The 16,733-nt window shown below is 44.9% G+C and overlaps 1 protein-coding gene across 1 annotated transcript in view; it reads left to right on the plus strand.

The window, feature by feature from the left end:
- The first annotated feature begins 4,893 nt into the window (after window positions 1-4,893).
- The window catches only part of LOC126100461 (fatty acid-binding protein, muscle-like), a 94,293-nt gene continuing 82,453 nt past the window's right edge, over window positions 4,894-16,733 (plus strand). Inside the window, exon 1 of the mRNA XM_049911068.1 lies at window positions 4,894-5,081. Within this exon, the coding sequence (XP_049767025.1) occupies window positions 4,997-5,081 (85 nt within the window). The 5' untranslated portion in view covers window positions 4,894-4,996. The remainder of the gene's footprint in view (window positions 5,082-16,733) is intronic.

Raw genomic sequence — 16,733 nt, forward strand, 5'->3', positions numbered from 1 at the left:
GAGATCTCATTTGCAGAGACGCTAGTTAGCATAACCTTCAGCTAAGTCACTAGCTACTACCTAGCCAGACACCACATACAGTTTATGCATTGACAATTGTTCTATATGTGTGAAGCAATCAGAATTGTAAAGAAGTATTCGCAGTTCAGTCTATAACTGCACTTGTAAATATTATTGTATAAGTCAAGATCGACGTTCACCGTTGATGCTGAATTAAAGCTAAGCATTTAATTGCATTCCTGTCTACCAACTTTCTAATCATTTAAGGAGAACCATATACATCCCGTCATGTATAGTTCATTTATCCTCACGTCAACCTACGTGATAAACGCGTGCAATCAATGGCCACACCTCGTGATCAGACTAAGAGTCAAATTGCGTGACTCCGCCGGGTCACCCTTTCTCCAAGAAGCCCATAGTTCCGCCTCGTACATAACAGGGTGTCCACTTGGGAACTATTTGTGTGACTTACGGCGTGGTTCTCACTGAGATAATATGATATGCCATACGACACGTTGGAGGTCACGAGACACGACGGTTATCCATGCGACACTCGTGTTCCCACAGGAGGTTTAGGACAAGCAGCGACACACACGAGGTAGTAATAGCCTCGAATGTGGCACGTCAACTACAACTTCCAAATACAGTCTTATATTTCCTCGAGACTAGAACTAGGAATGGCTCCCTTCCGAGATAAAAATAATTGTTATGTCAGCTACATCTGGTATACAGCACTGCGTGACCTAAAATGCGCCAACACAAACTGACCGGCGCCTACATTTTTCCTGCAAACTTTTGATATATGCTCATCGTTTCACTTACTTTCGAAGTATTACAATAACTGTGTCCAATAATGAAAAGGAAACTAGTTGATTATCAAGCTATCATACAGACTACAAGATCCAAAAAACAATTTTTTTACTAAATGGTTTCCTCAAAATCGAATGAGAGGGATTGCATAGCGTAGAATGTTTTGTGCAAAAAGTAAAAGTTTTACTGATTGTGAGAAATCAGCTATAGGGAGGGATGTGGGTGATGATTTTGGTTTGTGGGGTGCTCAACGACGCAGTTGTCAGCGCCTGTGCAAATTCCCAATCTTTCTACTGTCCAGTGTCGCCATGTTCCCCGAGTAGTGACGACATGATAAGAACAACACAAACATCTAGTCCCCAGGTGGAGAAAATCCCCAACCAAACCGGGATTCGAACCTGGGACTCCATGAACCAGAGGTAGCGCCGGCCGGAGTGGCCGTGCGGTTCTAGGTGCTTCAGTTTGGAACCGCGTGACCGCTACTGTCGCAGGTTCGAATCTTGCCTCGGGCATGGATATGTGTGATGTCCTTAGGTTAGTTAGGTTTACGTAGTTCTAAGTTGTAGGTTCACATGTTAAGTCCCGTAGTGCTCAGAGCCAGAGGTAGCAACACAAGCCACTTCGGTTTTTTTTTTTTTTTTTTTAGTATCCAATGCTCTACCTTGCGGAGGAGACGGATGTAGCATCGCTTGACCTACATAAAAGGTTTTTTTACGAGCCACATCAGATGTCTTTCCCTCCCTGTGCTTCATATGATACAGCTGCGTGGGTCAGCCAGCAGTCCGTGTTGCAGCGGGCGACACGGCAGAGAACCGTACCCATGTTGTGTTGCTGGCGTCCCAGTGTACACCGGTTAAGTTGCCTCCACTAAGTTTCTTCGTTCCCCACTAAATCAGTTGCTTCTGTATCGTGTTGCGATTTGCATCTCATATGGTATCGTCTCATTGGGAACCATGCGTAAGGTGGAAGAGTCTCACAGTCCTCGTTGTGTCAGCTCTTTCTGGAGATTAGCCGAGATTACATTGCACTGAACGGCAGGTAGCTGGGCGCTCGTAAGAAGTCTGTGTGTCGTATTCTGGAGGACACAGCTGTGACAATCAACACCTTTGTTCAAAGGTGGTTTGATACGTCTGGTAAATTTCCATCAAAGAATGGAACATATTTGTTGTGCCTTAATGGTCTGTAAACTTGGTTATTCTAAGTACCGTATAAAGAATTTCAACAATGTACAGTGTGCAGTTAATTGTCGACAGCTCTCTGAATTGTTCAGAGTGTCGACTGCTACTGAAAATGAGAAAACCTTCGTGATGTTATTGAACATTTTCGTTTGAAGGGCTGCACTGCCGCACAAATCAAAACAGAACTGGATGAAGTTCACACGAACATTTTATTTTGGATTATTGAAGCACTGAAGACGAAGCGCACTCCGGCCGTCCAGTTGACCTTACCACAAAGGAAACCACTGACAAAAGCCATGACACGGAAATGCAAGAACGCCGAATAAAAATTTGTGAGATTTCTGAGACTGTAGGTATCTCAGCTGAGCGAGTGCATATAGGTGACATGCTGCACGGAGAACTGACTATGAGGAAGCTGTGAGCTGGGTGGGTGCGGCGATGGCTCACAGTCGACCAAAAGAGCACGCGGCACAGCATTTCAGCAAATGTCTGGCGATGTTTAATCGTGTAAGTAGGCTGTTTAGGATTTTATGTTGGTAACGCCACGTAGCGCTCTGTATGAAAATCACTGACTGTGCTGTGTGCAGTCTGTGGCTGGTTACCATTGTTGGAATATTGGCTATTGTACCGTTGGGCAGTTGGATCTGAACAGCGCGTAGCGTTATGCAGTTGGAGGTGGGCCGCCAGCAGTGGTGGATGTGGAGAAAGAGATGCCAGAGTTTTGAGAGATTACTGTGTGAGCACGATCCGGACATGTGTCCGCCAGAAAAAGGAAATTTGTAAAGATGGATGTCATATATATATCACTTTTGAACATCATTAAGTTAAATACATTGTTTGTTCTCTATGAAAATCTTTCATTTGCTAACTATGCCTATCAGTAGTTAGTGCCTTCAGTAATTAGAATCTTTTATTTAGCTGGCAGTATTAGCGCTCGCTGTATTGCAGTAGTTCGAGTAACGAAGATTTTTGTAAGTGATTCATGAAAGATATAGGTTATTGTTAGTCAGGGCCACTGTTCTGTAGGGATTATTGAAAGTCAGATTGCGTTGCGCTAAAAATATTGTGGGTCAGTTTAGTGATGATCAGAATAAGTAAAGTGAAAAATGTCTGAGTACGTTCAGTTTTGCTCAGCTGTTTGAAAATCAAATAACGTAAGAAGTTTACTAGCACAGTCATTTCATAATTTTTCTAAGGGGACGTTACAATCGCTATCCGCAAGACTTTTTTGCGCCGACTTGTGACTCCTGATGAAACCTGGAACTGCCATTTCATAGTAGAGTTAAAACGGCGGGCAAAACAATGGACAGGTGCTGGAGAAAGCGCACCAAAGAAGGTAAAGACCACATTCTCAGCTGGTAAAGTGATGGCTAGGGTTTTTTTTTTAATCCCGAGTAACAATCCCCATAGATTACTTGAAAAGAAGAAGAACCATAACTGGGCCCTATTATGCTTCTTGTCGGATCGTTTGAAACTTGCGTTGGTTGAAAAAGGACCAAGGCTGGCACGTAAAAATGTGCTCTTTCACCACCCCACATATATGCGAAAGATTGACGAAAGTACATGAAATCGGTTTGAATTGGTTCTTCAGTCACGCTGTCACAAGACTTAGCCCAAAGTGACTGCACCGACGGGGTGGCGCAGTGGTTAGCACACTGGACTCGCATTCGGTTCGAATGGTTCAAATGGCTCTGAGCACTATGCGACTTAACAACTGAGGTCATCAGTCCCCTAGAACTTAGAACTACTTAAACCTAACTAACCTAAGGACATCACACACATCCATGCCCGAGGCAGGATTCGAACCTGCGACCGTAGCGGTCGTACGGTTCCAGACTGAAGCGCCTAGAACCTCTCGGCCACATCGGCCGGCTGACTCGCATTCGGGAGGATGACGGTTCAGTCCCACGTCCGGCCATCCTGATTTAGGTTTTCCGTGATTTCCCTAAATCAGGAAAATGCCGGGATGGTTCCTTTGAATCGGCACGGCCGACTTCCTTCCCCGTCCTTCCCTAATCCGATGAGATTGATGACCTCGCTATCTGGTCTCCTCCTCCACAACAACCCAGCCCAACCCAACCCAAAGTGACTGCTTCCTGTTCGCTAACTTGACACTTTAGGTTGCTCGGAAGAAATTTCCACCAAATGGAGAGTATTTTCGAGAGTTCTGCAGAAACAATTTTTCCCATAGGATGAAAAAGCTGGAGGATCGCTGGACCAAGTGTATATCCCTCAAAGAAAACTATGTCGAGAATTAAGGTGAATTGTTTTCGAAACAAACATTTTTTTCTTGCTGTTTTAGGAGACTTATGGGACTATCCTCGCAGGCGGCGTCTGTTCTGGAGGACACAGCAGTGGCAATCAACACCCTTGTCTAATATCTCTTCCAGAACGTGTCTCATCTGTCTCCACTCATTACCTGCCCTTATTACCGCTCACTGCCTTGTGTGGAGCTCCTTTATTAATATTTTGTTCGCTGGGTACACACAGCCCTGCTAACCAGTTCTCGTACTGAAAAGCGCAGCAATGAAAGTAGGCGTAGAACGGCGACAGTGAAGACGCGAGCAGACGAAGGCTGTGGCGCAGCATCAAGTGTGACTGCGTCAGTTCTGATGGGAGCCGAAGGCCACTTTTTTGCGGTAGCTGATCCAGGATCTTGTTAGTTCCGGGAAGAGATGTGGCTGATGAAAGAGGGCGATTCGGCCAGAGATATGAGTTAATGTGGATAAGGAGGACGAGATAAGCCAGGCGGGGACACTCGACGTCCGCACATGCGGATGCTCGGCACCTCCTCAGGCTGTGGCCGGCGCGTGCGCGTCAGCTCTGCGGCCATAGCCGGCGGCTTCCCCTCCAGTCCTACCGACGGCCTTCGCGGCTGTATATAGTCCCCACCGCGCCGGCTGCCGCAACGTAAACGGCGTAGCGGGCGTGCAAATTCGCGCGTCCAGTGCACGAGCTGCGTCCGCAGTGTGCAACAGTCACGTTCTGGACCCAGGAGAGCCGGCGCCATGTCGCTGGAGGAGTGCGTGGGGCTGAGGTACAAGCTCGACAAGGCCGCCGACGACAACTTCGACGAGATCATGGGAGCACTCGGTAATTCTGTCATTCACTAACTAGTGTCGCCACGGCCGTTACCAGCACTAAATTACGAGGGTAACTCCAAAAGAAATGCACACTACTTTTTTTTAAAAAAACCATCTTCTATTCCATATGTTTGAAAGTTTTTACAGTGTGTAGATACATAGTTTAGAACCAATATTTTCATTTCTCCACATTATTTCCATCCCTCTCAACTGCCTTACGCCATCTTGGAACCAGTGCTTGTATACCCGCACGGTAAAATTCTGGACAACCCCTTGGATTTTTGGACAACATGGTAGTGGAGAGAAGCAGCGATTAGTATGATTAATCAATAATTCGAAAACAGTCTTAATCTCATTTATTATTATTATTATTATACCGCCAACCGGCTTCAACCTGACGTAGGGGTCATCTGGGCGTTTACACCATTGGTCGACTGCTGGTGGTGTCACTCCTGTCTACATAACGGCAGGAAACTATCTATGGATACAGATGGATAGTTTCCTGCCGTTATGTAGATAGCAGTGACACCACCAGCAGTGCCGGCCGGAGTGGCCGTGCGGTTCTAAGCGCTTCAGTCTGGAACCACGTGACCGCTGCGGTCGCAGGTTCGAATCCTGCCTCGGGCATGAATGTGTGTGATGTCCTTAGGTTAGTTAGGTTTAAGTAGTTCTAACTTCTAGGGGACTGATGACCACAGATGACCACAGATGTTAAGTCCCATAGTGCCAGCCGGAGTGGCCGAGCGGTTCTAGGCGCTACAGTCTGTAACCGCGCGACCGCTGCGGTTGCAGATTCGAGTCCTGCCTTGGGCATGGATGTGTGTGATGTCCTTAGGTTAGTTAGGTTTAAGTAGTTCGAAGTTCTAGGGGACTGGTGACCTCAGATGTTAAGTCCCATAGTGCTCAGAGCCATTTGAACAAGCCATTTGTTAAGTCCCACTGTACTCAGAGTCATTTGAACCATCTGAACCACCAGCAGTCGACCAATGGTGTAAACGCGCAGAAGACGACTCCCACGTCGGGTTGAAACCGGTTGGCGGTATAATAATAATAATAAATGCGATTAAGACTGTTTTTGAATTATTGATCAACCTGTTAGAGCCACTGTTGGGCAGCGTGCACAAGGGAGTCATCGTCTTCAAACCTTGTTCCACCAAGAGACTCTTTCACTTTCCCAAAATGATAGTGACATCGAGCCAGGTCAGGACTGTAAGGCGGCTGTTACAGTGATCGCTTCCATGATTTTTTGACTGACATGTGGCCGTGCATTGTCGTGAAACAGCAAAACATCCTGCTTTTGCCGATGTGGTCGAACACGACTCAGTCGAGCGTGAAGTTTCTTCAGTGTCGTCACATATGCATCAGAATTTATGGTGGTTCCACTTGGCATGATGTCTACAAGCAAGAGTCCTTCGGAATCGCAAACACCGTAGCCACAACTTTTCCACCCGAAGGTGTGGTTTTGAATTTTTTTATTGGGTGAAATTGCATGATGCCACTCCATTGATTGCCTCTTCGTCTCTGGTGAAAAATGATGGAGCCATGTTTCATCATCTGTCACAATTCTTCCAAGAAATTCATCTCCACCATTCTGGTACTGTTCCAAAAGTTTGCTGCATACCGTTTTTCTTTTGTTTCTTTGTGAGCCACTGTCAACATCCTGGGAACCCACCTGGCACAAACATTTTTTAACGCCAATACTTTCAGTATTCAGCAAACTCTTCCTTCTCCTATCCCAACGTAGAGTGACAGTTCGTTTATTGTGATGTGTCTGTCAGCAGTGACCAATTCGTTAACTCTGTGCACATTGTCTGGAGTGTGTGCAGTACGAGGCCTGCCGCTGCGATGACAATCCTCAATATTGCCGTTCCCGCTTTCATCACGTAACCTGCTTGCCCACCGACTAACTGTACTGCGATCGACAGCAGAATCTCCGTACACCTTTTTCTACCTCTTGTGAATGTTTCCCTCTGTCTCGTTTTCACAGCACAAGAATTCTATGACAGCACGTTGCTTCTGACGAACGTCAAGTGTAGCAGCCATCTTGAAGACATGTTGTGACGGCGCCACTCACGGGAACAGGTTGAACTAAGTTTGAAAACCAGCGGGAAGGATGTATCTACACACTGTAAAACTTTCACACATTCAGAATGAAAACTGTGTTCTTACAAAAATACTGTGCATTTCTCAAAAATGTGGTATAGATAACAGGGAGATCTAAACGGGAGATCCCCTTGAAAAAAGTTGAAAAATTAGGTTCTAAACCACTTTCTGGAGATTTCTGGATGCTTCAGACCATATACTCGTATTTTAATGGCAGTTAAAAGTCCTAAGTGTGCTAATTTAAACCTGCAGCAAAACTTTTCTTGCAAAACCGAGTATAAAAATTTATACTAAGTCTACAACTTTGATTCTGTCTGTTTTTTTTCAAAGTTCGGTGCTTTATCGTGAAAAACTTACAAAAAAATTTATCATTAATAGTATGGCCCATCGCTGGCCGCTACATTCTCCCAGCTTTTCGATAGCATACGAATCCCGTGGCGGAAGAACTGAGCGTCTTTTGGGGGATCCATGAATCGATTCAATTTTTCACTTGTTCATATGATCGGAAGTGCTGTCAGCCAGACTATATGCCAGTGATCGAAAAAGGTGGTAGAGAGAGCAACGTATGGAGAATACGGCGGGAGGGATAGGACTTCTCATTTCAACGTTTCCGTGTATATTGTGACGGGTTTTGCGACATGGGGTCGAGAACTGACCTGCTGCAGAATTACCTTTACGTGTCTATCGCTGTATTGTGGCCGTTTGTGTTTCAGTGCTGGGCTCGATAATGATGTCCTGCGACTGTCTTCGTCTGTTTCAGTAGTTACGAAAACGTTCTGTCTTCCACCGCCAAGCCGGTCTTCGACATCAAAATCAGCGTTCTTAAGGCGTTGAAAACATTCTCTACACTTTCTTATACTAATAGTTCCCTCGCCATTGGTCTTACCCAGCTTTTTAAGAGCCACAGCCTCAGAGTTCTTCATGTTAAAGCTGAAAATTAAAACTTCCCGCAAATGGCGAGAAATGGGTATGTAAATTTACGTACCCAATCGAGAACAACCTTATGATGCAATCACAAATCAACTATTTTTATGGCATTATGTTTACAGATCCCTAAGCTTATTGTATTACACATATGACCAACCACCTGAAGAGTCGTCTATTGCAAAACGGTGGAAGCAAAGTTGTAGACCTAATATAATGTTAGCATTTAAATTTATCAACAGGGTGTGTATGATTATTATGTATTGCGTCCTAAACAAAACGAAAGTAGTACATGTTCTTTCCATGTATGAAAGCTTCGTTGATGCAAAATTTCGGCTCAGTCGATTGGGTGAAACAGTATCAGATGAAGACAAAATTTTAAAAACTATGAAAATGAATATATTATCTGCCAGAAAACATCATGTATTTCGTAGTTCAAACTAGATATACGCATTTGAAAACATGGAGAGCGATGGAAACCTGGTAATGTACAAGAATACCTCCAAACAATTCACAACACGTAGTTTTCTCTTAGTGAGTGACACAGGCGAAGCTAAGACAGGTAATTTGCTAGTTTATTGTAAAGCTTTTGGTGGGAAAGAATCAAAGAAAAACAACGTAGCTCTCCAGACATGACACACTGCCTGTCATAGCATCATTAGCTCTTCCACTGCTTCGGGGAGTAGGTGGGAGATATGGGCATAGCTCAATTGCGCGTGGGGGAGGGAAAAGAGGGAGGGGAGGGGCGGAGGGTGGACCGAAGGTCGTGCCTAGGTTGCTCAGTTAGTGGGACCTATCTGCTGAAAGCAGCAGATAGGTGCCGGCATAAATGAAGCTGAGAGGAGAGGTCGTAGGTAGTGCCCGGACAGTTGAGTGGGTGAGCGCATTTTCAGCTAGGTTCGTAAATTTTTATCTTCAATTTTTTGTCTGTTTTTCTCCACCGCGTTTCACGACCACCGTAATTTTGTCATCTTGTATGCAAGGCAATGCTTGCAATGTTCGCCACTCTGTTAAAATTTTATCGTCACTTCTTCTCTGATTCCTGTTGATTACATCAGTTTATAGTCCATTATAGTTTGACTGTTAATTCTATGCAGCCGGCCGGGGAGACCGAGCGGTTCTAGGTGCCACAGTCTGGATTCGCGTTACCGCAGGTTCGAAACCTGCCTCGGGCATGGATGTGTGTGATGTCCTTAGGTTAGTTAGGTTTAAGTAGTTCTAAGTTCTAGGGGACTGATGACCTCAGAAGTTAAGTCCCATAGTGCTCAAAGAGCCATTTGAACCAATTCTATGCAATACGTACAAAATTGGGTCTATATTCTCTTGTTCGCGCAAGTAGCAATTCGTCTGTACGATATTTATTTCCAAAATTGCTTTATTTAGTCTGACGTACCTTCGTGTTCTCAAACGAATTCCCATAATCTGCATTTTTGCTTCCCTGCCTGATCAGTTTGTTTCTTATGAAACCATATGACGAAATAATTTAACATCATTAAGTTCAATGAAGAACCATGCACCATAATCTTAATACCGTAAGAAGAACCAACTAATGTGTACTAATGTAACCGTCCTTAATTTTAAGATTGTAAGGTACTGTAACTACAACAAATACTGAGTGCAAAACTATCAATCCTTTGGCTGCAATATTTTTGTGTATCCCAAGTAAAGTTTTAACTCTTCGTGAATAAACAGTCTGACCACCTCAATTAAATCAAAAATGGCCCCTTGCAAAACCATGCACCCCATAATTAAAAATTCTCATGAGAGTATTACTGCCTGACGATCACTCATTGAAGAAAAATAAAGATGTATGAGCCAGTAAAGTGATAAGGCGGCATACTGATAGGCGCAAAAGCGTAGTCCCTTGCAACGCGATTGATAACAATCAGGATATGCGTTGTCGTAAAAACAGCAACCACATCCGTGAGACTTCTTATCACTTGGAGTGAAAACCAATGACGCAATACATGTAAAGTGTCAAAGATACACAGCTAAGAAATGTTGAAGAGAGATCGTCATATTACACCGCCACGACTACGAAGTAAATCGAGAGCTGGTGTCAGTGCCGTAGTTGCGCGAGTTCCACCATCGCCACGGGCGGTACTGAGGATGAAGATACGGACTTCGACTCGGCCAGTTGCCGGCCGAGTACAATCCGCGAGTGACAGGACGACAGGGGACAGAAGCCTACTCGGAAGATGGAAGAGCAGCCCTCGCCCACTTGGTTATACACTCCTGGAAATGGAAAAAAAAGAACACATTGACACCGGTGTGTCAGACCCACCATACTTGCTCCGGACACTGCGAGAGGGCTGTACAAGCAATGATCACACGCACGGCACAGCGGACACACCAGGAACCGCGGTGTTGGCCGTCGAATGGCGCTAGCTGCGCAGCATTTGTGCACCGCCGCCGTCAGTGTCAGCCAGTTTGCCGTGGCATACGGAGCTCCATCGCAGTCTTTAACACTGGTAGCATGCCGCGACAGCGTGGACGTGAACCGTATGTGCAGTTGACGGACTTTGAGCGAGGGCGTATAGTGGGCATGCGGGAGGCCGGGTGGACGTACCGCCGAATTGCTCAACACGTGGGGCATGAGGTCTCCACAGTACATCGATGTTGTCGCCAGTGGTCGGCGGAAGGTGCACGTGCCCGTCGACCTGGGACCGGACCGCAGCGACGCACGGATGCACGCCAAGACCGTAGGATCCTACGCAGTGCCGTAGGGGACCGCACCGCCACTTCCCAGCAAATTAAGGACACTGTTGCTCCTGGGGTATCGGCGAGGACCATTCGCAACCGTCTCCATGAAGCTGGGCTACGGTCCCGCACACCGTTAGGCCGTCTTCCGCTCACGCCCCAACATCGTGCAGCCCGCCTCCAGTGGTGTCGCGACAGGCGTGAATGGAGGGACGAATGGAGACGTGTCGTCTTCAGCGATGAGAGTCGCTTCTGCCTTGGTGCCAATGATGGTCGTATGCGTGTTTGGCGCCGTGCAGGTGAGCGCCACAATCAGGACTGCATACGACCGAGGCACACAGGGCCAACACCCGGCATCATGGTGTGGGGAGCGATCTCCTACACTGGCCGTACACCACTGGTGATCGTCGAGGGGACACTGAATAGTGCACGGTACATCCAAACCGTCATCGAACCCATCGTTCTACCATTCCTAGACCGGCAAGGGAATTTGCTGTTCCAACAGGACAATGCACATCCGCATGTATCCCGTGCCACCCAACGTGCTCTAGAAGGTGTAAGTCAACTACCCTGGCCAGCAAGATCTCCGGATCTGTCCCCCATTGAGCATGTTTGGGACTAGATGAAGCGTCATCTCACGCGGTCTGCACGTCCAGCACGAACGCTGGTCCAACTGAGGCGCCAGGTGGAAATGGCATGGCAAGCCGTTCCACAGGACTACATCCAGCATCTCTACGATCGTCTCCATGGGAGAATAGCAGCCTGCATTGCTGCGAAAGGTGGATATACACTGTACTAGTGCCGACATTGTGCATGCTCTGTTGCCTGTGTCTATGTGCCTGTGGTTCTGTCAGTGTGATCATGTGATGTATCTGACCCCAGGAATGTGTCAATAAAGTTTCCCCTTCCTGGGACAATGAATTCACGGTGTCCTTATTTCAATTTCCAGGAGTGTAGATCATCGTCCAGGGCTGACTTAGACAGGGAACGTCGTTTAGTAAACTCCTAGAAGTGAACAGACGGTTGTTGTAAATTGCATTTGCTACGTTCTGTGAGCAAACCTACGTTTCTAGCATTTGTAGACTTGGAGAAAGCTTTTGACAATGTTGATTGGAATACTCTCTTTCAAATTCTGAATGTGGCAGGGGTAAAATACAGGGAGCAAAAGGCTATTTACAATTTGTACCGGAACAAGATGGCAGTTATAAGGGTCGAGGGGCATGAAAGGGAAGCAGTGGTTGGGAAGAGAGTGAGACGGGGTTGTAGCCTCTCCCCGATGTTATTCAATCTGTATATTGAGCAAGCAGTAAAGGAAACAAAAGAAAAGTTCGGAATAGATATTAAAATCCATGGAGAAGAAATAAAAACTTTGAGGTTCGCCGATGACATTGTAATTCTGTCAGAGACAGCAAAGGACCTTGAAGAGCAGTTGAACGGAATGGACAGTGTCTTGAAAGGAGGGTATAGGATGAACATCAACAAAAGCAAAACGAGGATAATGGAATGTATTCGAATTAAGTCGGGTGATGCTGAGGGAATTAGATTAGGAAATGAGACACTTAAAATAGTAAAGGAGTTTTGCTGTTTGGGGAGTAAAATAACTGATGATGGTCGAAGTAGAGAGGATATAAAATGTAGACTGGAAATGCAAGGAAAGCATTTCTGAAGAAGAGAAATTTGTTAACATCGAGTATAGATTTAAATGTCAGGAAGTCGTTTCTGAAAGTATTTGTATGGAGTGTAGCCATGTATGGAAGTGAAACGTGGACGATAAATAGTTTAGACAAGAAGAGAATAGAAGCTTTCGAAATGTAGTGCTACAGAAGAAGGCTGAAGATTAGATGTGTAGATCACATAACTAATGAGGAGGTATTGAATAGAACTGGGGAGAAGAGGAGCTTGTGGCACTTGACTAAAAGAAGGGATCGGTTGGTAGGACATGTTCTGAGACATCGAGGAATCACCAATTTAGTATTGGAGGGCAGCGTGGAGGGTAAAAGTCGTAGAGGGAGACCAAGAGATGAATACACTAAGGAGATTCAGAAGGATGTAGGCTGCAGTAGGTACTGGGAGATGAAGAAGCTTGCACAGGACAGAGTAGCATGGAGAGCTGCATAAACCAGTCTCAGGACTGAAGACCACAACAACAACAACAACAACAACATGTTCTGTGAAGTTGTGTGTGAGTTTCGTTCTACTATGCTGTTACCTGACCCTGGGGCATAGCTGTGTAATAGTGGCAGGGAGAAATTGCCTTATCAGTGTACTGCATCAGAAGCAGTTTCTCGAACTCGCAAACTCGGCCTACCGTAACAGCAGTAGCAATTCAGTACCACAGCAGTAGCGACGAGGTCTTCACAAAACTGGCGACAAGGGTTTACAAAAGTATATTTATGAATTTCTTTGTGTGGATGAAAGCTATTTTGTTCGTGCCTGTTAATTAATCTCATGCTGCTATCGTTTGCCATATTCTCTCCCTGTGGTCATATTATTTTACTTCCTGCTTGTCTCTCTGTTTTTCTAATGAAATCTTCATTTATAATAATTTATCTTTTGTTTCTTATCTCTTCTACTATGTCATACAGTTCGTCGAAGAAGGTATTTCTGATATGATCTTGTTCATCTTTCGTCACTGCACAAGTTCCTATTATAGTAGGATAATATAGAATACAGCACATTACAGGGGAAATAGAAAAACTATGGAAACAGACAGTGACAATTCAGAGGTTAAGGAACATTCAGAGGTTAAGGAAGAAGGAAGGAGAAATTGTTAGAGAACTGAAAATGAGAAAAACAAAATATGACTGTGTTAATGGAAACTAAAAAGGAGAAATCGCACAGAAATTAAAGGATCATTTGTACATTTATAGTGCAGGGTGCAGAATCGTCCAAGATGTAGTTTCTAAAGTTAATGCTTGACCTACTCTGGCTTTCAAATGGCTCTGAGCACTATGGGACTTAACATCGGAGGTCATCAGTCCCCTAGAACTTAGAACTACTTACACATAACTAACCCAAGAACATCACACACGTCCATGTCCGAGGCAGGATTCGAACCTGCGACCGTAGCGGTGGCACGGTTCCAGACTGAAGCGCCTAGAACCGCTCGGCCACACCGGCCGGCTTGACTTACTGTGTTAAACATTTAACGTAAGACTATACCTCATAACGAGTAGATTATGACAGTATTCTAAATTTTTAAACACGCTTGGTAAATATATGAAATCTGCAAAAACAAATTTTTGTTACCGCTGGAAGCTTTTAATTACGCGAATTGTAACTGGGACCAAGTAGCCGGAGTTAGCAGCACTCTGCCATGAGTGATATTGCACCACAGAAGTGGAGTTATGAAACAGTCGGTGTAGGACTGTTGATATTTTTAAAAATGTCGGGAATCCACTACATCGATATTTAAAAACACAACACCACTCAGCCTCGACGTATCAAAAGAATACGCCTCGATATATAAAAAGATAATCGAAGTATCGATTTCTGGATGGTAAAAAATATCGATGTTCCGGCCTATAAAACCATCGGCTGCATATTGTAAATATACTGTCGGTTTTAGAGCTGTATATGTGAATATTGACTTATTATTAGATATTATGTATATCAACAATCTAGCAGCCTGTCAATGCTCATTAGAACAAGAAAGGAAAGGGAAACGATACACATACACGCTTTGCGATAACCACTTTACTAACAATTTTAACTGCATGTAAGTAGCACCATAAAAGGTGTCGATGAGTCTGTCGTTCGGTTTCGTCACATATCGGATTTGTCCGGAACACTACATAGCAACTTCCCTGTTTTTTCATTTGTGGTGACTTCAGAAATCTACCAGTTTTAGTGTCAAAATTCCGTGGTGAAGTTAAACGTTGCAGTTTCTGTTGGTAGCAACATGCGCCGATTACGTTAGCATTTCCCCTCACAAATCTCGCCCACCGCAATGACCAATCTAGTCATTCAGGTTTTTGTCATTTTTTTCAGCAACTGTTCTTCAAGAATACCGACGCCGGCTGGTGTGATATTTCGTCATATTGGAAGTCTTGCTATTCCGTTCATCCTCCTCCCTACCTGATCCCCTCCCCCCCGCCCCCGGCCCCCCGGGGCGTTATAAAAGCTCAAAAAGTAAGAACATTCATACACACATTGAAATTAAAGTTACGTTCTACTACAATTTCAAAACAACAAATATTTATCGACAATTACGAAAAAAATAATGAAAATATGGGCCCTCGATGCTGCCATTTCGATATCGATTTCCGATATACAGACCGAACATCGATATATCGATATATAACCGACAGCCCTAGTCGTCAGTCACCAGCGTTGGGCAGCTGCTCAGGTAATTTGGGCGATGAGACAGCAGAACTGCGGAACAGGTTAGGCTGCGTTCACGGAAGAAGCAGCGCTAGGATGACTCGCCATTCTGCCGTTCCTCGTGCTGACTTGCTGGAAACTTGGTCTTTTTGACGTAGTGTTGGGGAAGGACGAAAGTAAAGAGAGAGAGATATCAATGTTTCAGCGAAGCTAACCGTGCTGTATAATACCATCAAGCTTAGCTTCAATTATTACAAAGACGTGCTTGAAACCAAATAAAATTAATAGACCATTTCAGAAAAACGTCTGCAAAACACTATTAAGCCATAAAAATAAGATACAAGACTGCAGGCGATGAGCGTGTAGCCTGCCGGGGTGGCCGAGCGCTTCTAGGTGCTACAGTGTGGAACCGCGCGACTGCTACGGTCGCAGGTTCGAATCCTGCCTCGGGCATGGATGTGTGTGATGTCCTTAGGTTAGTTAGGTTTAAGTAGTTCTAAGTTCTAGGGGACTGATGACCTCAGAAGTTAAGTTCCATAGTGCTCAGAGCCATTTGAACCATTTGATGAGCGTGTAGCTCTATACCGGCAAGGAAAAATAAAAATATAAAAAGCAAGCACATTTGTTCTTATCTACTGGAACCGCTTCTTGCACAAAAGCAACATGTCCACATTTCTAACTTTTATAGTAGACTAAAAAAGAGAATAAAACGGGTTGAATGACGGTTATCTACTGACATGTATTTGTGGTTTCTTGATGTGGGTACACTTGCTTGCTATTCACATGTACACTATGTGATGAAAAGTATCCGGGCACCTGGCTTAAAATGACTTACAAGTTCGTGGCGACCTCCATCGGTAATTCTGGAATTCACTATGGTGTTGACCCACCCTTAGCCTTGATGACAGCTACCACTCTCGCTGGAATGCATTCAATCAGGTACTTGTAGGGTGAGAAGGTTCTTTTATGGATCTGATATCAGTGTATGTATCTCTTGTGGAAATTATATGTTGGTGTTGGTGTAAGTGTTCTGGAAAAGTGGAATGCTATGTCATATACTTCTGTAGTCTTACATGCTCTTTGTATCTGGTAAGAAATGTTTTCCTGGTTTTACCTACATATCTTCAGTCACATGTATTACACTTTAGTTGCTGCAAGGAAGGTCTGAAAAGTAATGCATTCACGAAGTGCTGCGCTGAGGAGAGGTATCGATGACGGTCGGTGAGGCCTGGCACGAAGTTGACTTTACAAAACATCCCAAAGATGTTCTATAGGATTCAGGTCAGGACTCTAAGGTGGCCAGTCCATTAAAGGACTGTTATTGTCGTGTAACCACTCCGCTACAGGCCGTGCATTATGAACAGGTGCTCGATCGTATTGAAAGATGCCATCCCCACATTGCTCTTTAGAAGTGGGAAGCAAGAAGGTGCTTAAAACATGAATGTAGACCGGTGCTGTGATAGAGCCACGCTAAACAACAAGGGATGCAAGCCCCCCTCAATGAAAAACACGACCAAACCGTAACACCACCGCGAATTTTACTATTGACACATGAGGTTCACCAGGCATTCGTCATACCCACACCCTGCCATCGGATCGCCACATTGTGTAC

Source organism: Schistocerca cancellata, chromosome 9 (genome assembly GCF_023864275.1).
Source record: "Schistocerca cancellata isolate TAMUIC-IGC-003103 chromosome 9, iqSchCanc2.1, whole genome shotgun sequence".
In the NCBI taxonomy this organism is placed as follows: Eukaryota; Metazoa; Arthropoda; class Insecta; order Orthoptera; family Acrididae; genus Schistocerca; species Schistocerca cancellata.